This window comes from Aulonocara stuartgranti (genome assembly GCF_965226115.1).
Source record: "Aulonocara stuartgranti genome assembly, chromosome: 19".
Lineage (NCBI taxonomy): Eukaryota > Metazoa > Chordata > Actinopteri > Cichliformes > Cichlidae > Aulonocara > Aulonocara stuartgranti.
In genome coordinates this window covers 27,429,339-27,452,327 of record NC_138955.1, presented here as the reverse complement: position 1 = coordinate 27,452,327, position 22,989 = coordinate 27,429,339, and the positions used below count along the sequence as shown (strand labels likewise).

At 42.8% G+C, this 22,989-nt stretch overlaps 1 protein-coding gene across 2 annotated transcripts in view; it reads left to right on the top strand.

Moving 5' to 3' along the window:
* sptbn5 (spectrin, beta, non-erythrocytic 5) overlaps positions 1-22,989 on the top strand; it is a 68,126-nt gene that overhangs the window by 25,540 nt on the left and 19,597 nt on the right. For both annotated transcript variants that reach the window (XM_082515699.1, XM_082515700.1), the window contains exons 33-76: positions 43-229; positions 395-504; positions 1,142-1,232; positions 1,436-1,552; positions 1,703-1,860; positions 2,276-2,408; positions 2,509-2,654; positions 3,486-3,600; positions 4,530-4,640; positions 5,023-5,202; positions 5,396-5,599; positions 6,157-6,306; positions 6,392-6,496; positions 6,705-6,893; positions 7,093-7,248; positions 7,807-7,995; positions 8,080-8,175; positions 8,512-8,633; positions 8,952-9,066; positions 9,557-9,670; positions 9,961-10,082; positions 11,064-11,226; positions 11,301-11,489; positions 12,159-12,236; positions 12,316-12,488; positions 12,592-12,682; positions 12,757-12,903; positions 13,128-13,265; positions 13,447-13,614; positions 14,816-14,904; positions 15,108-15,294; positions 15,586-15,654; positions 15,737-15,880; positions 16,704-16,900; positions 16,999-17,203; positions 19,348-19,527; positions 19,615-19,770; positions 19,867-20,084; positions 20,613-20,802; positions 20,883-21,059; positions 21,484-21,591; positions 21,769-22,517; positions 22,740-22,788; positions 22,865-22,933. In XM_082515699.1, coding sequence (XP_082371825.1) covers positions 43-229; positions 395-504; positions 1,142-1,232; positions 1,436-1,552; positions 1,703-1,860; positions 2,276-2,408; positions 2,509-2,654; positions 3,486-3,600; positions 4,530-4,640; positions 5,023-5,202; positions 5,396-5,599; positions 6,157-6,306; positions 6,392-6,496; positions 6,705-6,893; positions 7,093-7,248; positions 7,807-7,995; positions 8,080-8,175; positions 8,512-8,633; positions 8,952-9,066; positions 9,557-9,670; positions 9,961-10,082; positions 11,064-11,226; positions 11,301-11,489; positions 12,159-12,236; positions 12,316-12,488; positions 12,592-12,682; positions 12,757-12,903; positions 13,128-13,265; positions 13,447-13,614; positions 14,816-14,904; positions 15,108-15,294; positions 15,586-15,654; positions 15,737-15,880; positions 16,704-16,900; positions 16,999-17,203; positions 19,348-19,527; positions 19,615-19,770; positions 19,867-20,084; positions 20,613-20,802; positions 20,883-21,059; positions 21,484-21,591; positions 21,769-22,517; positions 22,740-22,788; positions 22,865-22,933 — 6,844 coding nt within the window. The remainder of the gene's footprint in view (positions 1-42; positions 230-394; positions 505-1,141; positions 1,233-1,435; positions 1,553-1,702; positions 1,861-2,275; positions 2,409-2,508; positions 2,655-3,485; positions 3,601-4,529; positions 4,641-5,022; positions 5,203-5,395; positions 5,600-6,156; positions 6,307-6,391; positions 6,497-6,704; positions 6,894-7,092; positions 7,249-7,806; positions 7,996-8,079; positions 8,176-8,511; positions 8,634-8,951; positions 9,067-9,556; positions 9,671-9,960; positions 10,083-11,063; positions 11,227-11,300; positions 11,490-12,158; positions 12,237-12,315; positions 12,489-12,591; positions 12,683-12,756; positions 12,904-13,127; positions 13,266-13,446; positions 13,615-14,815; positions 14,905-15,107; positions 15,295-15,585; positions 15,655-15,736; positions 15,881-16,703; positions 16,901-16,998; positions 17,204-19,347; positions 19,528-19,614; positions 19,771-19,866; positions 20,085-20,612; positions 20,803-20,882; positions 21,060-21,483; positions 21,592-21,768; positions 22,518-22,739; positions 22,789-22,864; positions 22,934-22,989) is intronic.

Below are 22,989 nucleotides of genomic sequence, written 5' to 3'. Positions count from 1 at the left end.
TTAGGTTATCATCATCTTGACTTTATAACCTCTGTGTGGCAGATTCAAGTCCCTGCAGAAACCTCTGGACGAGCGTCGAGCACAACTGGAGGCATCTGTGTCGTTGTTTGGATTTTATCATGATGTGGATCTTGAGCTCAACTGGATCTCTGAGCATGTTCCTGCCTCTGGATCTACAGGATATGACAAATCTCTGGCTGGGGCCCTCAGCCTCATGCAGAAACACAAGGCACGAGCTGGGTTGCAGTTCTTTATCTATAAAACCTCCCCTTTTCCTTCATGTGTTAACTGAGTTGAGAGCTCAGTTGGAATTACAATGGACTCAAGTGATTTGACACATTCACAGGGCTGTGTTTTACTTAACATTTGCTCATGTACTCGTGTGTTAACCCAGGAGCTGCAGGCCGAAGTGAATGCACATAGAAAACACCTGAACCACATTCTGAAGAAAGGGCGCAGCCTAGCCAAATCCAACAAGTCAGAAAGAGAGGCGGTGCTGCAGAGGTGTGGTTGTTTTTTTTTGTCATCAAAAAAAAGTTTCATGTGCATTGGTGCATTGTAGTGAATCTATCTTACGCTGACATTGCTTATAAAATGCATTAAAACTAGAAACCATCACAAAATAAGCATTTAATTAGACAAGGAAAATGGTATGTTAAAGAATAAGTTATAATATAATAAAATTGATAAAACATTATCAAACACATTACCTTAGTCCACCAAATAATGAGAACAAAATAGACACCATTGAATGATCTTGTCCAAATAGCTTGGTAATCACTCCTGTCTTTGAGGCCTAACACTGATGCAAAGATGGGATTGTTTTCAAAACCCAGCACACTGATCTGAAGGAATAAATTTAAATTTAATGACATTAAAACGACCAATTCCATGAGAGAAACTGGTCCTTTCTCTAAATGTAGGATTTTGGATTTTTAGACTGCAAAGATGCCATTGGCTCCAATGTATGCAAATGTTTCATAATTTTTGGGAGGGGTTATGTTATATAGCTGGGCACTTGACACAACTTTGAGAAGGTATTTGTCTGTACAGTTCAAGTGATCTGTAATAAGTACGGTTTCAGTTTGGACCAAATGTGTTCTGGCTTTGTGGAGCAGTGTAAATTTCTGCTGTTTTGCAGGTGCGACCACCTCAATACAGAGTGGGAGGAGCTTGAGGATGCCTGCAAAAAGAGAGCAGCTCACCTCAGCAAGGCTATTACCAGAGAACAGGTGAGATGGACAAGGATATTATATATTGGAGGGAAGTGAAAGTCTGATACTGACACTCCATCATCAAAATACTTTTAAGTAAGACACTTAGTTCTGCAGCTGTCTAACTGGTCATTTAGAGTTAAATTTTGAAGTATTTTATGCTAAACCCAACCAAAACAAAACATAAACTGCTACATTTTCTGTGTGTGCCTCATCTCTAGCTGCTGTTGGACTGCTCAGAGCTGGAGTCCAGACTCGCAGAGATGCTCAGTCTGGTGAACATCGACGACTATGGCAAAAACCAGCTGGCCACACAAAGCCTCATTACTAAACACCAGGTATATCACACACTCTCACTGTGTACACTTTGCTTAGTCGGAAAAGGACCTCATATGATTCCCCTATCGATTCCTGACGAAGAAATCAAAGAACAGCGTGCAGATTGTACAACAACAGAATCAGTAAACAGTGTCCTTGTGTTCGTGCAGGTGCTGGAAGGACAACTGGAGGTGTTGGAAGCTGAAGTAGAGGCATTAGGAGACCAGGTAGAGCAGGCCATTCAGAACTGGAGCCTGGAGGAGCTCAGCAGACCCTACAGTCGAATCAGCAGCCTGAACCAGCAGCTGCAGCACCAGGCTGGACTCAGGTGAGCACACACTCATATTGTTGGATTACTTTCTCTGCTTTTCTCTCACAGATTGTTTTTTGAGTCTCTCTCTTTCGTGATATTTTTCCTAATCGTTGTTTGTTTATCTATTTACTGTGTTTTTTTCTTCTTTTTTTTTCCTTTTTTTGTTTGGAAAAAGTGCAATATTTACATAAGGCAGTTGTTAATTACAAAAAATGTAGAAAGAACATACGTATGTGACAGAGAGAAAGACTTATACAGTAAAGTGCTGATCTTTAATATCTTGACCTGCTTCTAGGTGATTTATATCATTTTTCTCCAAACAAAATGATATTAGTTCAGATGATCTGTCTCTGACTTAGCGGTTTTATTGTTGGCTTTTTTATTGTGTCTGTGTACTTGTGTGACTGACCACCCTAATGTCTCCTGTTAGGGGTCAGAAGCTGAAGGAGGTCCTTCAGCTCCATGAATTCAGGCGAGAGTCTTCAGAGCTGGAGGACTGGATGAACCAGCAGAGACAAACAGCTGAGTCTCAGGACCTGGGCAATGATTATCAGCATGTTCAGGTTACATTTCATTGCACAATGATTGTAAATATTAATTCTAGTGTGTTTTTGGAGGCTGAAGGTAGCTGTAGAGTTGTGTGTCTGTGGATTATGCTTGCAGTTGGTTCGAGGGAAGTTTGAAGGCTTCCTGAAGAAGCTGGAGGTTGGCGAGGAGAGACTACAGAACTGCAGAAACCTGGCTGTTCAGCTGATCCACAACAAACACCCACAGAGCTCTGCAATCAAAGACACTCTGCAGCAGCTTAGGTAATCACACAGCCACAGTAGTGAGTCAGTTATTTTATCTGTGAGGCATCCTATTCCTTTTCTTGTTTGTCTTAAATGCTGAAATTGTTGGTTTTGCGTTTCAGTAAGCAGTTTTTATCTGTGTCCGTCCATCCATTCATCTTCTTCCGCTTATCTGGGGTTGTCCCCAGTATCTCTCTGAATGCTGTTGAAGCTCTGCCGGAGGTGTGAGTTGAAGATCTCGTGGACTGGGGCCTAAGGCGTTCTCAGCAGACCCTCACTATATATTTAGGTGCGCCAGGTCTGTCCATAATCCTCCCCCGCCACCTGATCCAACTCACCACCAGTTGGTGGTCAGTTGACAGCTCAGCCCCTCTCTTGTGTCCAGAAAATATGACTGCAGGTCTGATGATACGTTTACAAAATCAATCACTGACCTTGGCCAGGGCCCAAGCTGTGTGTTGGGATGAGCCCGACTATATCTAGCTGGTATCTCACACATAACTCAGGCTCCTTCCCCACCAGCGAGGTGACATGCCATGTCCCAATCGCTAGTCTCGGTAGACTGGGATCGGTCCACCAGGGCCTCTGCTCCTGGCCGCCACCCAACACACATTTGCACCCGACCCTACGGTGCCTCTGGCGGGTGGTGGGCCCATATCCCTTTTTCCTGGCCAGGCCAGGGCTAAGACACTTGCCCTCGGGCACCCTGCCCTTGTCTGGTTCTAAGGCGGGGCCCTGGTAACCCTATCCCGGGAAGGGTGAACTGTTCCCTCGATCTTCCACTCATAGGGGTCCTTTGAATCGCTCTTTGTCCACCTTATGTTAGTTTTGATATTTATGTTTCTGCAGTGCATCCTGGGAAGATTTGAAAAGCTTGGCCAAGGAGCGTCAGGATCAGCTACAGAAAGCTGAGGAATGTCACCGCTTTTACCAAGACCTGAGTGATGCGCTAACTCTCATCCAGGTAGCTATGTTCATGTAGAAACTGCTGTCTGACTCCTAGACATGTCAGCTGGGTTTAGATCTAATTACTTTGAAGACATCAGATCCCATGAATGGATTATGGCATTGAAATATGGAAATATAAAATGGAAGATGGAAGACAGCACACCCATCAGAAGCACGCTCATTCAGTTCAGTTCAGTTCAGAAGAATGAAGAACTGTTAATAAGAGGAAGGGGACTGGCTGTCCTCCCCTAAATTATTATAGAAAATAAGACATTCTGATTTGGTTTTAGGATTATCTGTGAAAGATGGGAGATAAAGTGTACATCTATAGATGGAACCAAAGAAGGAAAACACTGCAGTGCTAAACTTTCAGATATCATTCAGATCACACAAATATAAAGCGTTTAGCTTGTTTGGCACGAACCTAACCAGCCCCGCCTCAGTAAACCACAATGAGAACAGGCCAAGAAACATGGAGGTGGGAGGGAGCTGACAGCTGGAGCTGTAAAAGTTTGAAAGGTGCAAAAGAGATTGCATTTATAGAAACGCTATGGTGTACAAAAACTAAACCCCATCCAGCAACATAGACACAGCTGTAAAGAATTTCACTTCATCTATTTGTCATTGTATCTGAAGTACAAAGAACAGAAGGAAGATTAAAAGTCCAGATCATAGACTATACATGAAATGTGAGCATCAAGTAAGTCTGGTTATCAATCTACATCAATAAATGGTATGGTTGCAACACAAGGATAGACATACAGTGTCTGTTGATTATTAGTAGCTAACAGACTAAAAACCACTCGACACAGCTGAATCCTATTTCACAGTTACACTACACATCTGTCATTTTCTACTTTATGGGATAATGTTTTTTTTATCGATTATGTTATTGATGGTCCCCTGTGCAACACTTAAAACTTCTGTTCCTGTCTCTCTCTGTAGGAGCGACACAAAAGCATCCCTGACGATGTGGCAAAGGATTTGCATGGAGTGACGTCACAGCTGAGGAAACATGAGGCCCTGCTCCTTGAGCTTGCCACCACAGAGGAACAGGTGATAAAGTGCTAAATTTGTTGACCAAGGACATCATATAGTTAAGAAAAGATGTTTAACATCTGATTCAGCTTAAATGAAAAGATCACCATGGAAACAGTCTCTTATGGGTTGTTAACAGGCTAGGGAGCATTTCTAAAGTGGTTTACAGTCAGTCTAACCTACAGAATGTATTTTTCTGCCCAGTGATACATAAAATCACTCTGAAGGGCGGCATTTCTGACATCATTACTATAGAAATGTAGCAGAAGGAAAATCTGTTCAATACTCACTGATGATGAGCTCAATAAGACAGAGTGGAAGATGCTGTCTGACAAAATGACAAAGTGCCATTGGCTGGAATGAGACATCTTAATGTATCTTATCTCTTTCATTTCTATAGTTTCAAGAGCAGCTGGACTCTGTTGACTCTGTCCTGGAGCTTTGCACGCCCGAACTGAGTGTTCGCCTACAGAAAGTGCAGGACGAGGTGGTGGAACGGTGGGAGGAGCTGCGACTTCTTGCTGAGAAGAGAGAAGAGGAGCTCAAGCGGGCTTCCCAGCGATATCAATTCCTTAGCATGGTGAGGACAGATAGATACAGGATGCAGGTCTGAAAGTCTAAAGTAGTACTTCCTTGAGTTGTTCAGTAGATGTTTTGCATATTTTTGTGGAGGTTTTTCAAGTGTATTTAGGTATAAGGGGAATTTTATCCATTTGGATTTTGTCCCCAACAATGAGCTTACTTCTGTCATCTTCCCCACTCTTCTTCTTCAGGTGCAAGACTACTTCCTGTGGTGCAGCCAGCTGATCAGTGCAATGGCAGTTGAGGAAAGCATCAGTGATGTGGCTACCGCTGACCTCCAGCTGGCTCAACATCAGCAGTTATGGGCTGAGATGGAGGCAAGACAGGAGACCTACCAGCAAGCTCTGGACATGGGAGAAGAGCTGCAGACACAGGACAAAAGCAACCAGAAGGAGGTAAGGAGGAGAAGTAAGATTTTGGAGACTCTGGGGATAGTTATATGGCACTTTTCTCATTTTATGGAATACAAACAGAAAATAAAAGAAAGAAAAGTCTGCAAGACCAGAAAGCAGATTAAAAAATACAGCTGCAAAATACAGAAAATCACAACTTCATTGTACCCTTCAAGCACTGTCCAAAACACATTGTGTGCATGAAAGGATTTAGGATGCTGAAGCAAACTCATCTCTGGAGATCAGCTTGGCTTTAATCATTAAGCTCATCTGTTGTGGCCTAGAGTCATATTCTGATTGATTTCAGAAATAATCATAAAGTTACGGTTACCATTTACCTATTAATGAAGTCCATGTTTGATAAGTATAGAAAGAGCTTGTTATCCCAGGGTGAGGAGGGGGTTCGGGTCCTGGGATAACAAGGGATAACAGCTCTTTAAAAAAGAGCTTAACCTTAAGATGAGATGAATCTGAATTTTTTTTCCCCACTGTTGTAAGGTAGACATTGACACAGTCTAGTCAGAGAAATTAGACTTTTTGTTGGGTGATGATTCTCTTAGGTGTTGGAGAAGATGGACGCTCTCCAGTCAGAGAGAGAAAAACTGGAGGAGAACTGGAAGAAGAAACAGAGCTGGTTAGAAACTGTTCACCTGGAGCAGATCTTCTACAGAGACGTCAACAGCATGGAGAAGATGTCCAACTCACAGGAGGTACACCTGCTGTATTTGTTCAAGAAAAAAACCCTGCAAAATAATGATACCATTGATGGTGAAAACTTCTGTCATGTCTCCACAGATCCTGCTGAAGAACAGCACTCTGGGAAATACTGTGGATGAGACAGAAGGTTTGATCAAACGCCATGAAGCTTTTGAGAAGCTGCTCAGCTCGCAGGAGGACAAGGTCTGTACTCCTTCTGAGGGTTGGTCCTTTCCCCTACAGTTAAAACAAAATGCACAGCTTCTTTAAAGTCAATTGGAAAAACTAAACCATTTAGTGACATGCTGAGGTAGAGTGAATGATAATACTCTACATTTTATAGTAATTACCACTTTCTACCTTGGTTGAGCCCCTGCTCATTTAAATCTACACTTCCCTCTCTCTGTTCCAGCTGTCATCTCTGAAGGAGTTGGCTGAACGTCTGAGGAAACAGCTGAGCAAAAAGAAGAGCGGACAAGTCAAAACCAGACTTAAAGCTCTCCTCCAGAGACGAGAGAAAATTAAAGAGCTTTCTGCCAAACGTGGGGAAGAGCTGGAGCTTTCCAGGCGTCTGTGCATTTTCAACCGAGATGTCGCAGAGGTAACTTGCTAACCAGTCAGAACACTGGGCAATGTTTGGTAGCTGGATCCCCAAATATCTTTAAGGTTTTTACAGTGTTAAAAAATAAGGTGTGATTGACGATAACTGACAAATGAAAAAACTCAGGTCTGATTTCCAGTTCAATTCTCTGTTTATAACACTGTTTAACCGTCCATCTACTTCTGTTTCTGTGCGTCAGGCAGAGGAGTGGGTGTCTGAGCGGATGCAGAAGATGGCAGAGGACAGTAAAGCTGACCTCAGCAACCTGCAAACCAAGATGAAACTCCTGCAGAAACATCAGGTGTTTGAGGCTGAAATCCTGTCTCACCATGAGATCATCAGTAATGTACTTTTGGTAAGAACAGCTCGAGGGCCAGCAGTAGGGCAAATTAATATGAAACCACAATAACAGAAAAGATTCAGCGGGAGTGAAAAGATCTGGGAGTGATCTACTAAAAACGTGCAAACATATGAGCAGATTTCATTTCAGTAATAACTAACATGAACAGACCTGCTGAAGGTGTAAGTAATCTGCCAAAAGAAAACAAAAAAACAACAACACAAGAGCTGGTCACGTTGCACAGTTCTGTGTGTGCACATTGCTGAATAAAGACACAATTAATATTGCCATGTAGCTAATAGTAAATCTGACTCCAAGTGGAAAAAAGTGGAAAACATGTATAGCAGTAATGCCACTTAACTTTAGGTTTAGGATTGTTTGACGTGATTGGACACAAAGAGGTGAGATGATAAGATGAAATGTTAATATGGATCTTTTTTTTAATTTACCTTTCAGAATTACCACTTACAGACATGATTTAGTGAACCTGTCAGTGTTGGTTAGATTGCGTCTTCAGCTTTGTGCCTTTGTGTCAAACATCTACATGCAGCCTGCTTTGTTCTTTGCTTCTAGGCTGGGGAAGAACTTGTATCTCTTCACCTGAGGTCCAAAGAGGTAAAGAAGAGTGCAGCCACACTCGAGCTTCACTGGGAAGAGCTGAAGAAGGCTGTGGCCATCCGTGGCAAAGCTCTGGAAGATAACAGAGCCTTCCTGGAGTACCTCCAGAAGGTGGAGGAGGTGGAGGCCTGGATCAGACAAAAGGTAGAGCACAGATAAATGGATGGAAGTGCATTGCTGTTAACATGGGGACATTTGTTACTTTACGTCTGTGACTCTGTGTTTCAGGAGGTTATGATTAATGTTGGAGATGTTGGAAAGGACTATGAACATGGAGTCCAGCTGCTGAAGAAGCTCAGTGAGTTCAGGGGAAGTGAAGATAAGGTAAGTAAACTTATGTTGTTCCAACGTGAGCTGCGAGAAACTACAGCTATGCTAGGCTGCAATGATAGTTACACAAGACACAGAGCTCAGTGTTTGATGACTCAACCTTTTGATGGCAATAGTGAAGTCGGACAGGGCCTCTATATACCACAAACAGGGAGAAGATGAAGAACACTGCTTTTAAATGCTTTGCTCTCTAGTGTTCTCCTCAAACAGGATACGAAGAGCTTAACATGACTAACATTACTGATATTATAGAAGGAATAGCTCAAACTGACCACAAGCCACACTGTTTTAATATGTCTGAAAAGTGACAGCCAAATCTGTAATCTGCAGGACGTGACAGTGGATGATGCTCATATCAAAGCCATCAACAAACTGGCAGCCAAACTAGAAAAAAGACAGAGTGCTGAGGAACTGGTGACTGTGACAAAGAGGAGGCAGCAGCTCAATGAAAGGTAACGTGTCTGAAGATCTTCCACTCGCTTCCACTCATGTGTTTTTTTCCCACTCATCCAGATCAGGGTCACAGTGGGGCTGGAGCTAATTCCAGCTGCTCCACAAGAGGAAGGGCATATCCTGGACAGGTCACAAGTCTGTCACAGTCACAGGCTAACACAAGTGCCTACATGGGTACCCATGCAATTATAGGGAGAACATTCACAGAAGGCCCCAGCTGACTGGTGGATTTCAACCCAGAACTTTCTTGCTGTGAGGCAACAGTGTTGACCAGCGCACAAACAAAATAATGCATCAAAGTGGTTCTTCTCCTCCAGGTGGAGCAAATTTCACGTTGATCTGAATAATTACAAGAACCAGCTCGAAGAAGCTCTGGTGGTCCACAGTCTCATCAGAGAACTGGAGGAGGTCAGAGACAGAGCTAATGAAAAGGTCAGGCAACTGTTTTTTTAACCTTGATGCTGCACTTCTAAAACACAAAATTATTACACTGTAAAAAATTGCACACTGTGAAAAATGTCAGCAAAAACAGAATGCAGTGATTTGAAAATCTCAAACTCATACAGTATTCACAAAGGAACATGAAAACAACATTCATCTAAAACTCCAGCAAATGGTCTCCTCAGCTGCCAGATGGACTGTAGTTAAAAGAAGTCAGGATGCTGCACAGTGGTAAACATTGCAATGTTCTAACTGTGTTGAAATGCTGGACCTGAGCTGATGTACTCACCTTTAATCCTGTCCGTCCTTCGTCACTCCCAGTCAGAATCTTAACATCTTTTCTATTTTTTATTGTGAATAAAATATGGGCTAATGAGATTTGCCAGTCATTGCATTCTGTTTTATTTACATTTGACCCAGCATTGCAACTTTTTTGGAACTTGGTTGGTATTTTGAAAAGGTTCCTCCTCGCTCTCTTTAGATGCTGCTGCTGCAGGATCAGGATTGTGGCTGCGATGTGGACAGTGTAGAAAACCTGATTAGACGCCACGAGGAAATAGAGAGAGAGGCTGGAGTTATCCAAGATAGAGCAAAGGTGAGGCACCCAAGGCTGCAACTGACACGTTCATTCTTGACTTTAGGAATTGTAACTGGAAAGCTTGCATGTAAGCTTGGTACCTGTTCACAAAGATGGTCACAAGTAGATGTTAAATAGATTAAAAACAAGACAAAAAAGCAAACCTTGACAGATGGAAACAAAAATCAGATGAATCTAATCTTGTCTAATCTTTCATCAAAAAACTAAATGCAGTTTTATAAGTCCAGCTCATTTGCCAAATTACCACCTCTATGACTAAAATGACTGACTTACTTCTGTCTCATCAGTCTCTGGAAGAAGGCTTGTTGGGTGATGTGAGTGCTCAGTCAGTGATGAGCGACAAGCTGAAGACCAAACAGAAAGAAGTCCAGAAGACTCTGAAAACTTTGGACAAGGAACTCAAACACAGGTAACTTTAATCTACTATTAGAAGCAACAGTGATTTCAATTATTTTAATTGCTGAAAGTTTTCAAAGGTCAGAGCATCTAGTAATTAACAGTGAAATAACTATGTAGGCACCAATGAAGTTTGCCAATGTTTTCTTTGCCATCTCTATACCTTGTCTAAAATCAAGCAGTCTGGCAAATTCCTTGAATTCCTCGCAGGATTGTCACTCACCACTTTATCTAGGCTACCGAGCAGCTTTTGAATTATCTGTGTGATTGTTGTTGATGGAAAGTGTGGTATTTCCAAAACCACGGAGTAGCAATCTGTGATTATCAGGTTGTGTTGGTGCTTACCCTCACATTGATCCATAGCAACTTTTTCCAGGGTTGTTCTGGGAGCAGCTTGGATATTGAGTTTAGTTTAGTTAGTTTAGATATGAGAGGTTCTTTTGGTTGACTTTTCAATTCATAGCACACAGGTAGAGCACCGTCTTTACCTGTGCTCGTCTTTCGGTGCAGCTCTGTGTAGGCAGCTGTTGTTTTATCGTTTCATCCATTTTGCTGGTGGGTGCAGGAATCCCGTCCAACACTAGCCACACAGCATGCCACATCGCACTGAGTGTTAGCCAGAGGGCTAGGTGACAGGTTGTGATAAGCGTTTTCACTTTAGCATACTCCTATACTGGATTCTCATGTCTAAAATCATGGGAACATGTTGGGACTGTAGTTGCACACTGTTCCAGGTGTGGTATGTAATGAGAGGTACTGGACTAGCTGAAGCTCGGTCTGTCTAAACTAGCTAGGCCATCGAGGTATCCCTCAAACTTTCTACAAGCCCACACACCTGCTAAAGGCTTTTTTTCCCTCTCACTAAGCATGCAACATGTTAACCACTGGACTTTTAGAGGCCCAACAGTGTTTTACATTAGTAAAAATCAAAAATACGGATAGTGATCAGAAGAACTCCCTCAGGAAAAACTCAAGAAGAAATGGTCTTTTTCAGAAAAGAAAAGCTGCAGGAGGCTCACCAGTTGCAGCTTTTCAAGGCTAACCAGCGCCTCCTGCTGGAGTGGAGTCTCAAACAAAGCAGTGAGATGGCAGAAAAGGGACTTCCCAAGACCAGAACAGAGGCTGACCGGCTCATTGTGGAGCATCAGGACTGGAGGGTGAGCACTGTGGCTTACTTAAACTTTACTACCTTAATGAAGTAAATGCCAATTTTAAACGTTGCTGTTTTTAGACGGAGATTGACGCTCGTGCTGAACGCATCGACTCTGTCAGGGACTTTGGTCTGGGTCTCATCCGGTCTGGTCACAGCTCTAAGTCAGAGATCCAAAAGGCTTTGAACCAGCTAGAGGAAGCTAAAGCTGGACTGGACCGAGCCTGGTTGAACCGTAACATAACCTTGGAGCAGGCCCGTACACTACAGGTGACACAGCAGCGGCCCCCAAAATAATTTAATATGACTTTTTGATGTGAATAATGAATTAATATAGTCTCATTCATATTTATAAGTATATTTGCAAAATTAATTTGCTGAATAAATCTCAGATTTAATTAAAATAAATATATTTCATGTATTGTAAGTTAACCTGGTCCTCTTAGCATTACACTGAATAATCCTTAATATAATTGACGAGATCAGACAAGATCGGGCGTTCTCAGGGTGGTATGGCTGTTCTGTGACTGCAGCTCAGGCGGTAGGGCAGGTCATCTACTGATCCTCCTTCAGTCTGCATGCCAAGTATCCTTGGGCAAGATACTAACCCCAGATTGCTCTCCCCGATGCTACATTTGCTATGAATGGTAGTTAGGAAGCACTAAGAACCTTAGCAGACAGTGCTTGTGTGATTGGATGAATGTGGCATGTTGTGTAGAGTGCTTTGAGTACTCTGGGAGAGTAGAAAAGTGCTATATAAGAATCAGTCCATTTACCACAATTGACACATATGATTGAGCTACTTTACATAACTGAAAAGTTTCAGCTACCTTAGCAAGGTGGATTTTGTGTCTTCTTGTAGTTAGACATAAGACAACTATGAGACACAGCTTTAGCAGTCAGATTAGCTTTTGCTGAGCTCTTCTCTGTATCCTTCAGATCTTCCTGACCTCTGTAGAACAATGTGAGAGCTGGCTCAACAACAGTGAAGCCTTCCTGTCTAATCAGGACCTCGGGGTACGGATGATTTGCTTCAGAATCATACATATATAGGAAAGTACTCTTATGCTGTGAAAGCAACCTATTCTTTTTGCAGAGCTCAGTGACAGAGGTAGAAACACTGCAGAGGAAGCAGATTCAGTTTGAGGAAGCCCTGGAGGCTCAGGGAGACCAGCTGGACCAGGTAGAGAAGCTGGCCCAGGAGATGATCCAACAAAAGCACTATGATGCCAACAACATCAGAGCAAAGAGCAAAGCACTGACCACCAGGTAGTCATCAGACATCTCAGCCACACACTTTCCAATTAAAGCAAGTACTGTAGCTGGAAATAATGTTTTGACTCCTGCTTGCTCACCTGCTGTGTTTGCGCAGGCGGAGTCAGTTGCAGCGGCAGAGTAGATCTCGTTACAAAGCTCTGGATCAATCCCTCCAGCTGCAGCAGTTCTTGTCCAGCAGCTACCAGGTAACTTTCTGAACTCTGCTGAAGCCTAATTTGTATTGTTCTTCAGGGGTCTATAGCAAATTTGTGTTTTCCAGGTATGTGTGTGGCTGAATGAGCGTAACGCCATAGCACTGGATGAAAACTGGAGGGAACCAAACAACCTTCAGGCAAAGCTGTTAAAACATCAGAGCTTTGAAGCAGAGATCCTCGGCAACCGCTACAGGGTGGAAACCCTCACTAAGGTGGATTTTCTTAAGTGTCTGTGTATTTCCCTGATTACAGCTCTAGCTGCAAGATGTCTTGGGCTGGACAGTTAACGGTTTATTCCTGAGAAGTGTCAAAAAGATTATCCCATCAGAATTTTTGTCCTATTTAGACCATCTCTTAGATTTTGCTAACATTTCAGACTTTATTGTTTGTTTACACCATTGGGAATATAAAATGTTGCCTAATGGGTGCTTTCCAGGAAGGAGAGAAGCTGCTGTCTGAGTCTCTGTCTGCTGAAGGAAAGGTTCGACCTCGACTCAGAGAGCTGACTGACAGCTGGGATACTCTGATCCACAACAGCAAGGAGAAGAAAACTAGACTGCAGGAGGCCTACCAGGTACTTGCCCAGTCATGTTTAATGTTGCCCTTAAAACTATAACTTAATTTCAACTTAAACCTACTCAACTTTAATCCTTAACTAAATCTTCATAGAAAACATTAAAGATTTCTTTCATGCTCATTGCCCTGGAATTGTAGGGAGGCACATAAAGTTCTCTGAATGCCCTTTGTGTGTTTAGGCATTGCAGTTCCAGCGTTCATTGGATGACATGGAGCAGTTCGTGGCGTCAGTGGAGAGGGAGCTGGCCAATGAGGACTGTGGCAGTGACCTACCCTCTGTGAACAGACTGCTGAAGGAACTGCAGGGGGTGGAAGAGGAGATGGATGGACACCAAGACCGAATCCAGGTGCAAGCGCGAGGGTGGACATAATGCTTAGTTGTTTTAAATCCTCATAATTTTGAGTTTTTAGTTTGATTTTTTTTCATTACTAATTATATCTAAGCTACATACTAGATTACTTCTATAATGATATTATAGCCGTCATGGTCCTGGGTCTTTGTCCCAGGGTTTATGCTATGGATTGTGTGAATCGGGTTAAAATGATATTCTAAGTTAGGCTAGATTCTCTGATTGTTTCATGTTCGGTTTTCTTGTAATTCTGAGTTCTCATTCGATCATTTAGTTTCTGTTTAGTTTCTAGCTCTTAGTAAGTAAGCAAGTAAAATTTTATTTATATACCACCTTTCAAGACAAAGATCACAAAGTGCTTCACAAAGAAATACCAAGGCATTTAAAAGAAAAAACAGACGAAAAGGTTCTTAGTGATCATAGTTTTCCCTGCCTCTGAGTCTAATCTTCTCCTGTCAGTCAGTCTTGTCTCTGTGTTTATTCCTGTCTCCCCAATTGCTGCGTCTTGAGTTTCTGTCTGTGGGTTTCCCGTGTCCTGTGTCTAGTATATTCATTTTTGCTTCCTCCCTGTCCCATTATGCCAGTTAGCTTCCAGCTATGTTTCCCATCCCTTGTGTATTTAGTCCCCTGTTGTCCTCTGCCTGTTGTCGCGTCATTCCACATTGCTGCGTGTCTCTCCCATGGTCCTCGTTTCTCCTAGTGGTTCTAGTCTAGTTTCTCTGTTCCTAGTTTTCTAGCTTCATAGTTCTTTGTTTCCAGTTTTAAGTTATGTTTACATATATCCCGTGTCTCAGTGTTTACAGCAAAATAAAGCTGCCTCTTTTAGTTCATCACCTTTGTGGCAGCTCCTGCCTGCCACACAGCACACTCATGACAATTGCCCACCCTACTTCACAACAAACATTAATGTGAAATTTATTTTAAAAACCCCACCATATTGTTAACATCAGCTAAATGTTAGTGGAGACACATTATTCATGTTAATGACTATATGTTTAACTCAGTTTTAAGTCTAAAGGGAAAAATAACCTTACTTATACTTCTTTGGTTTCCAAACTGGCATGCCACACTAGAGTTGCCTGCCACCATCATGGAAAAAGAGCATTGTAGATTCACTAAAGTGTGACAAATGTCAGCTTGCTTTGTAAATCCACTGCATATATGAAGTATATGTAAATGTATATATTTTATATATCAGGGTCTGGTGGACACAGCAAAGAGCTTCCACTCTCAGGGTAACTTCCTGGCTGAGGAGATTCAGACCAGAGTGGCACACACCATCAACAGGTTTGTAAACAGTAGATCATTTGCACTGTGAAGAAATCTGGTTGTATACATAATGTAGCCGACTTCCTCATGTCTCTTTATAACCTTGGAAGAGGTTGATGCTCTTCCAAGGGTATAACAACTGTTATAAAAATTAAAATATCACTAAATGAGAAAAAAATGTTTGAAATGTATTTCACCGGTGTTGGTCTTTACTCTGACAGGTACAACAGTCTGGCGCAGCCCCTGCAGAGACGTAAGGAGAACTTGGAGGCCTGGCAAGTCCTGTTCCAGTTCTACAGAAATGTGGAGGAGGAAACGGCCTGGCTGAATGACAGACTGCCCTCCATCACTGCCAAAGACTTGGGCAGCTCCCTCAGCAGTAGCCAGCAGCTGCTCCACAAGCACCAGGTGACCACTTGCAGAGTTTACTGACAGTGAGGAAGGAAGAAAACATATCTAAATTAATTAATATTCACATTATTACAGACATCATAATTTTAATAAGACATTTATAACCTCCTGGACTTTATTTGTAGCTCCAAATTGCAATTGTTTTTATAGTTAAGGACATCTTTGATTACTTGTTTAGTGGTCTGGTCATAGGTTATTAAATAGCATCTATGGTTCAAATTGTTCCAGGTTTTGGGTTACTTTTGTTGTGTTTATTGAAAAATATAATTTGCAAATCATTTTTTAAAGACCTTGATGCAGGAGATCTCTGGACGCATGCCATTGGTCCAAGCAGTTCAGGAGGCGGGGCATAGTCTGGTAAGGATCTCTTTGATTTCGGCATTGTTATAGCTGGAATGTTTAAGAAATGATCCGGGAACCTTATGTGTTCTTCTCTCAGGTCAGGGGCCGACACTTTGCATCTCACGATATCCGGGAGCGTCTGGAGGACTTAAAGAGTCTGCATGAGAAGCTGACGGTAGAGGGTGAGAAGAAAGTGAAACTACTGCAGGAGGCAGTCAGCATACATGCCTTCCTCACAGAGGTAACAGACACATGACATAAAACTGAGATTTAACGTATAAAGGTCCCCCTTTTTAGATATATTATAAAATATCTGAAAAATAAGTTTTGTTTCAAGTATCATAAACCACAGACTGTAATCACTCACATCCTCAGACCATGCCGCAATGTTACTGACTGTGACTCCATCAACATGCTATGCTGCTCTTGTTCAAAAAATAAAAGTGGCGCCTTCGCCTCAAGGCGCTTTATATTGCAAGGTAGACCCTATAATTTTACATACAAACAAAAACCCAACAATCATATGACCCCCTATGAGCAAACATAACTCCCTTTTAACAGGAAGAAACCTCCGGCAGAACTAGGCTCAGGGAGGGGTCGCGGTCATCAGCCGTGACCGGTTAAATCCTGAATTGATATTTAAATAGAAATGTATTTTGCCAGAAATACCTTTAATAATATATTTCTGACTGTCTGAATCAAAATTGAATTGAATCAGAACCTCGTGGATGAAAATCAAATCCATTTTAGAAATCTGTGACAATACCCAGTCCTATGTATAACCGCTCATTACTAGCAACACTGTAGCTGACTGTATATAAAAGATTTAAGTCATACAATTGTACAAATTACCCTCTGAGCAGGTCACTATCACAGGAAGAGACAGAACACCATGTACTCTCACGGTCAATTTAGAATCAACAACTAATCTAACAAGCCTTTTTTGGACAGTTGGACTGGTTTAAGACATTATTTTATGTTATGTATATAATCACAACAAAAAAAACTGTAAAAGAAAAAAAAAAAACTTTACCTGTTATGTGCCTATTTTTGTGTGTTTGAAGGTTTCAGAGCTCCAACTGTGGTTAGAGGAGCAGCAGGTGGGTTTAGAGTCTCGAGACTGCGGGAGGAGTGAGGAGGTGACGGAAGCTATGCTGAGGAAATTGGACTCTGTGGCTGTAGAACTGGACAACCAGAGGAGGACAGTGGAGAAGCTGCAGGAGAACGGTGCATCGTTGCAACACCTTAGACACCCCAAGAGGTAAAGCGGTGTGTAGTACGATGCAGTATCATCATTCTGCTTGGGTTTTTTTTTTTACATTTTGAAACTTAAAAGAAAAGAATGTTTCTGTTTTTCAGCCACCTGGTCAGTGAGTCTCTCCCAGCTGTCGTTGAATGTTTTGAGATGCTCCTCAGACTTTCTGCATCCCGTCGTGCCGCTCTGGAAGATCAGCTCCGTCTCTATGTGTATGAGAGAGAGGCTAAAGAACTCCAAACATGGCTGACCTCCAAGAGAACGATGGTAGAGTCCACTGACTGTGGACAAGATCTGGAAAATGTGGAAGTGAGTCACGTAGAAAAATAATCATGGGTTTCTTGTGCTTCATAGTTTTTAAAAAGTAGAATGGTTGAGCCATCAGCTATCAATTGCTGCTCCTGTGAAACTAGCTCCCAGTTTGGGTTGTAAGATTAGATTTCCAACTTTCTTTTTGATGATGCTTATAGTCAGGGCTGGATCAGTTGATCCTAAACCAGCCCTTAGTTATCCTGTTATAAGCTCAGTCTGCCGGGTGACTTCCCATCATACACTGAGAATTTGTTCTGTACTCATTTATTTTCACTCCTCATGTGTTTATACACCACTACTGCATGGCATTAGCTTTTCTCTTTCCCTTCACCTACTAACCAGTCATGGCAGCTGGTTGGCCTTTTTCTGCTGGAAGTCTCTTCCTGTGAAAAAGGAGTTTGTCATTCCCACTCTTGCCAAGTGATGCTCTTAGGGGATCAACTTAAAATGACTGTTGTTGGTGATTGTCGTTGTGAACTGGTGTTAAATAAATAACTAGCCTGTGCTAGTGCGCCATAGATATAGTCAGGCTTGCCTCAATTCACAGCTTGGGTTTAGGAACCAGTGTCCAGGAATAAGCCTGGACTCTAGTTTCCCTTAGTGAGAGGTAGCGGGCAGGGGTGGGTATACTTTTATCACTCTGGCTTGTTGCCTGTATGTTGGTTCACCAGTGCACAAGAGCATTGCTTTTCTGCACCTTCAGGTCGGGGAAACGGTCCAGAGACAGGAGCAGAGCTGTTAGTTGCTCACCATCTAGTGACCACTGAGGACACTGGAATGGACAGACCTGGCCCCCCAGATGTGTAGTGAGGGTGCATAAGCCGTGTCTGACAGTGGACGTATTCAGCTTTATTAGCTTGTGGGACTGTGGCTGATAGATATTGACAGGCCAAGCGGATTATGGCTCTGTCAGGAGCTGAACCAAAAGAGTTTGGAAAGAGTTTTGTGAGCCCACCGAACAAGACTTGATCTGCCTTAGTTGACCTCTCTTACCCAGGCAATTCCAGCAAAACATCAGGTGATTCTGGATGAACATGCAGCCCTCTTCTGGACTGCGCCCAGCTGAAGCTAAGCTCCAGTAATGCTCAGGTTGTCAGGAAATAAACAGCTCATCTGATTTCTCTGACTACAGCTGTTTTTTCCAAATATGTCCCCAAGGTCCCCGAGGGGCACAAGGTGTTAAAGCCCTGATACTCTGCTGAGTAAAATGGAGGTGGCTGAAATGCCAAGAGTTGGATTGTGGGGCATCTGTATGATGTCTCCAATTTTTATTTGTGTAGAAATTCATAAAGTCATTGCTAGTTAACGTTAAATGAGTACTCGGCTCAACAGAACTCTCTGTCACTCCGGCTACAGTCCGGAAAGCTGGGGTTGTTCCTGTTTTCTTCAATCAGTGATAAATATTAGTTTTATGGAGGGCCCTTTTTTTGGGGGGGGGGGGGAGCCACTAATGGGAAAACCATTATTGGATTTTTTTGTATTTGAAATTTTGTTTTCTTTTTTCGTGATTTCTTTTTTTATGTTTTGGGCTTTAAGAAGTATAGAGAGTAGACAGGTAAGCAGGGAGTGATTTGGGAGAGGGATAATGTGACACAGAGAAAGGTCTGTGGTAGATTCAAACCCAGATGAGCTATAACAGCACCTATTGAACTAGTTTTTCTAACTGTAGAATCAGTGACGGGACTTTAAAAAATCTGTCCATCTTCTTATCTTGGGCGACCGTGGTTTGCCTGCACCAGTGTGTGAATGTGAGAATGAATGAATAGTGGAATTGTAAAGCGCCTTGGGTGCCTAGAAAAGCGCTATATAAATGCAATCCATTATTATTATTATTATCCAATTCAGGGTAGCAGGAAGTTTGTTCAAACTTATGAAAACAGAGGCTCCAAGTTATATTGATTGCATTTGTTTGGGTTTAGTTTCATATTTATTTATTGTAGCATATCAGTTTTTGGCTTGAAAAAATCTTAAAAAGGAAGAGACTTTACTGGCACACAAATAGAGAAAATGGTCAGTTTGTAGTAAATATTAAACCAATGTTCTACCAGGGTGTATATCTTCTGAAACTCTTAGGTCTCAAACTGCTAATATCTCCCTCTTTATTCATTTCTTAGCTTTTTGTCCCTTCTCTCCATCTATAGGTCCTTCAGAAGAAGCTGGAGGTTCTGGTTTCAGAAGTTTCCGGTTTGGGTCGCAGCCGACTGACCTCAGTACAGCAGCTTGGCCGAGGGCTGCAACAAGACGATCAGGCTCGCAGGAGGGATGATGCACTCAGCAGGCTGTGGGATGAGCTCAACAGTAGCATAAGGACCAGAGAACAGGTATAGATCTGATAGATCAAGCTACCTTTGGATGAGTTGATCTGGGTTAGAGGTTGTGAGAATGATGGTCTGTCCTGTGTCCTTCAGAATCTGCAGGCAGCAAGGGAGATTCATCAGTTTAACCACGATGTGGAAGAACTGAAGGGCTGGATGGCTGAGAAGGAAGCAGTACTGGACTCAGAGGACCTGGGCCACGACCTGCATTCCATCCAGACTCTGATGAGTCAACATGAAGCATTGGAGGTAGGAAATGTCCACCAAACACTGCATCAAAGCTAAGTGGTGGATGCATGACAGCTGAATGAATGTTCCTGCCTCGTTGTCTGTCTTTTCCATCAGAGGGACCTGGTTCGAATCTCTGAGGAAGTAACCAGGAGTAGAGAAGTAGGTCGCACACTGAGCAAATCCCAGCCTCAGGCCAGGTCCTCTGTGACTCAGCGGCTGGATGACCTAGAGGCCTGCTGGACCAGTATCCAGGACAAGGCCTCCCTACGACGGGCCAGACTGGGCCAGGCAGAAGATGTGCAGAAATACCTTTCCCAGTGGACTGAACTCATGTAGGTTCTGTCAATGGAAAAAAAAATTATTCACACACTACCCAAAATTCAAAAACACTACAAATAGTATTAAGTAATTATTAAGTTTAGCTTTATTTTTCTATACAAACCCCCAAAGTATTTGTGTTTCAGCCTGGTCTCAAACCAGGGACCTTTCATGTGTTAGCCAAATGTGTAAATCACTACACTGTGGAGTCCAGTTGGTAAAGCTCATTGACATTGGATTAAACTGCTTTAGAATTTTTATCTGCAAGCGGCTTTACACCCCAGGTCTTCCTTTCATGTGATGTTTGACGACATCAGTTTCATATCAGTTGTCAGTTGTTGTCACCCGCTCTGTTCTGGGGTCATGTGCCCAACTCCACTTTCCATGTATGTGCACAGAAGAGTGTGCAGGTGCCAGAAAGCTACTCTGCCAGATATAAGCACAAATGAAAATAACAACCTCTTTGTTCCTACCAGCAGATTACCGGCTTTCTCTTTCAAAGAAGCAGTATTTTAAAGATTGCACATTGTCTTGTGTTCCAGGGCGTGGCTGAAGGAGATGCTGTCTCTGGTGAGAGGGGAGCCTCAGAGTGGTGAGGGAAGTGACCTGGAACAGCTCATTAAAAAGCATGATGAGTATCGCGTCCAGATTGACAGACAACTAATCAAATCACAGGCCGTCAAACAGAAAGGAAGTCGTCTGATTGAGGACGGAAACTTCATGTCTGAGAAGGTAGTTTGGCACATCAAACATCAACAACAATAGAAATGACTCCGAATGGCTGATATCCCTCTGTATATTCCTCCTCTCAGGTGGAGCAGCGTATCTGTGAACTAGAGGAGCTGGAGATGCGGGTGGAGAAGGTTTGGGAGGAAACCAGGCTGCTGTATCAGGAGGATCTGGAGATTGTCCTTCTGCAGAGAGAGCTGGAGCAGGCTGAGCGCTGGCTGAGCTCCTATGAAAGCACTCTGATGGCTGAGGAATACGGGGTATGCGAATGCTGAGAATTGGACAGAAAAGTGAAATGGACAGATGTCTCTATGGGTCAAGCACACTTTTCACTTTTCAACTCTTTTGTAGCGATTCATGGAAATTGTTGCCCTGTATCAGGGTATATTTTTGCCTGTAGTGTGTTAGTAATGCAGATAAATGCAGAGGTAGGAGGAAAAAAGATATCTAACATAAAATGATTTGCTCCTTGTTGTCCATCGTTCAATATGGATGCGTTTTTATTTTACCCCTGAAGGAAGGCCATGTTATACCTGTTATAATAATAGACTCAATACACCTGTTTGAAATAAACTGAAATTATTTTTGAAGGAAGATTTCAGAGGATGGAGTCCCCAAGACGTCACTCAGAACTCGTGGCATTAAAACGTCTCTTAACCAGAACATCTTCTGTGGTTCCTCCAGGATTCTGTGTCTGACGTTATGGAGCTCCTTAAGAGGCAGGAGGACTTGGAGGCCATGATCCAGGCCCAGAGTGACCGTTTCATTGCACTTCAGAAAAAGAAAACACAGGTAACATTAACAACAGGAAAGAATAGAGTTTCATAGACTAAATCAAAGGCTTTTCCCCCAAACACTGGTTTTCTCTTTCTTTATTAGGTACTGAGATCTTAAAAATGTCTTAAAACCATTTATTTAGATTTTTGTAGTGCATGAACCCTGTTAAAAACACTTTCTTTTTTATTGCAGAGGGAAAACAGGCTGGGTCTTCATGGAAATGAGGAGAAGGACCTCCAGTACAGACAGCCTCCAGCTAGAGTTTCCTCCCTGAGAAGTAAACCATCAGAACTAAAGACCCCACGGATCTCCTCTAGAGACGTTCATGGCAGGCAGACAGACAGAACAATCAGACCATCCGTGCTGGAGAAGAAAGCAGAAGCTGTCTCTAGTTCTCCTAGCCCTCTTCTCAGCCCACCACTAGGACCTGGATCAGATTCAAAGATTATTAAAAAAGCAGAATCGGCTGACAGCTCTGATGAGTCCGATGAGTCCAGTCCCAGCCCGACAGTTAACGCCGGGAGAAGGCAAATCAAAAATTCACACCTAAATTCTAACACTCCCCTTGGAGAATCAGCGGATTCCTCTTCACAACCGCCTCCTCAGTCCCATTCACTAAAAGAGACTCGGCCTAGGTCCAAACCACCTGTGGCTCCAAAGCCCAGAATTTCCTTTTCAGAGCAGGCGTTTGGCTGCCGCTCTGATTCTCCGAACCTTCCAGAGAAACCCACCACTCCACCAAACTCACCTTCAGCAATCAGACGACTTGTTGCCCCCACTGAACCGCCACCACCTCCACCTGTGAAAGAAAGATGTATTCGCCCTAAATCACCAACATCAAGGCAGCCCGATGTGCCTGGCTCTCCTGCTCCACCTGCTGCTGATCACATTACACCACCCAACGCCCCGACGGCTGCACCAATCACAAAGGAGGATAAGACGTGAGCATGCCCCGTTTCCTGCTGCTTTGACATCGACTGGCTGATTCCTCAACTTAAAAAAAAAAAATGTTACTGCAGTGGTTTCAGCTCATAGCAAGAAAATATATATTAATCATCCATGGGCTCAGTATGCTGCGCTAAAGAAATTGCACACACATAATTATACAAAAAACATTAAAAAGTAAGTTAACTCATGGTTGACCTTATTCCCCCCTCTCCTAGACCTCAACAAAAGTCTTTAGATCTAGCAGAGGGGCAACCCGAACCTGAGGTATAAACTGTCTTATTCATTAAATTAATAAGCATCATCAACCACATGTTCTCACACCTGTCATACTTACTGCCAGGTCACACCTGGGGAGCCAATCAGAATGGAGGGCGTGTTGGAGATTAAGCTGAAACAAGGAGGAAACAAGGTGAGAGACATGTTACACATCTGTAACTGATGATATGATCTTTATAAAGATATCTA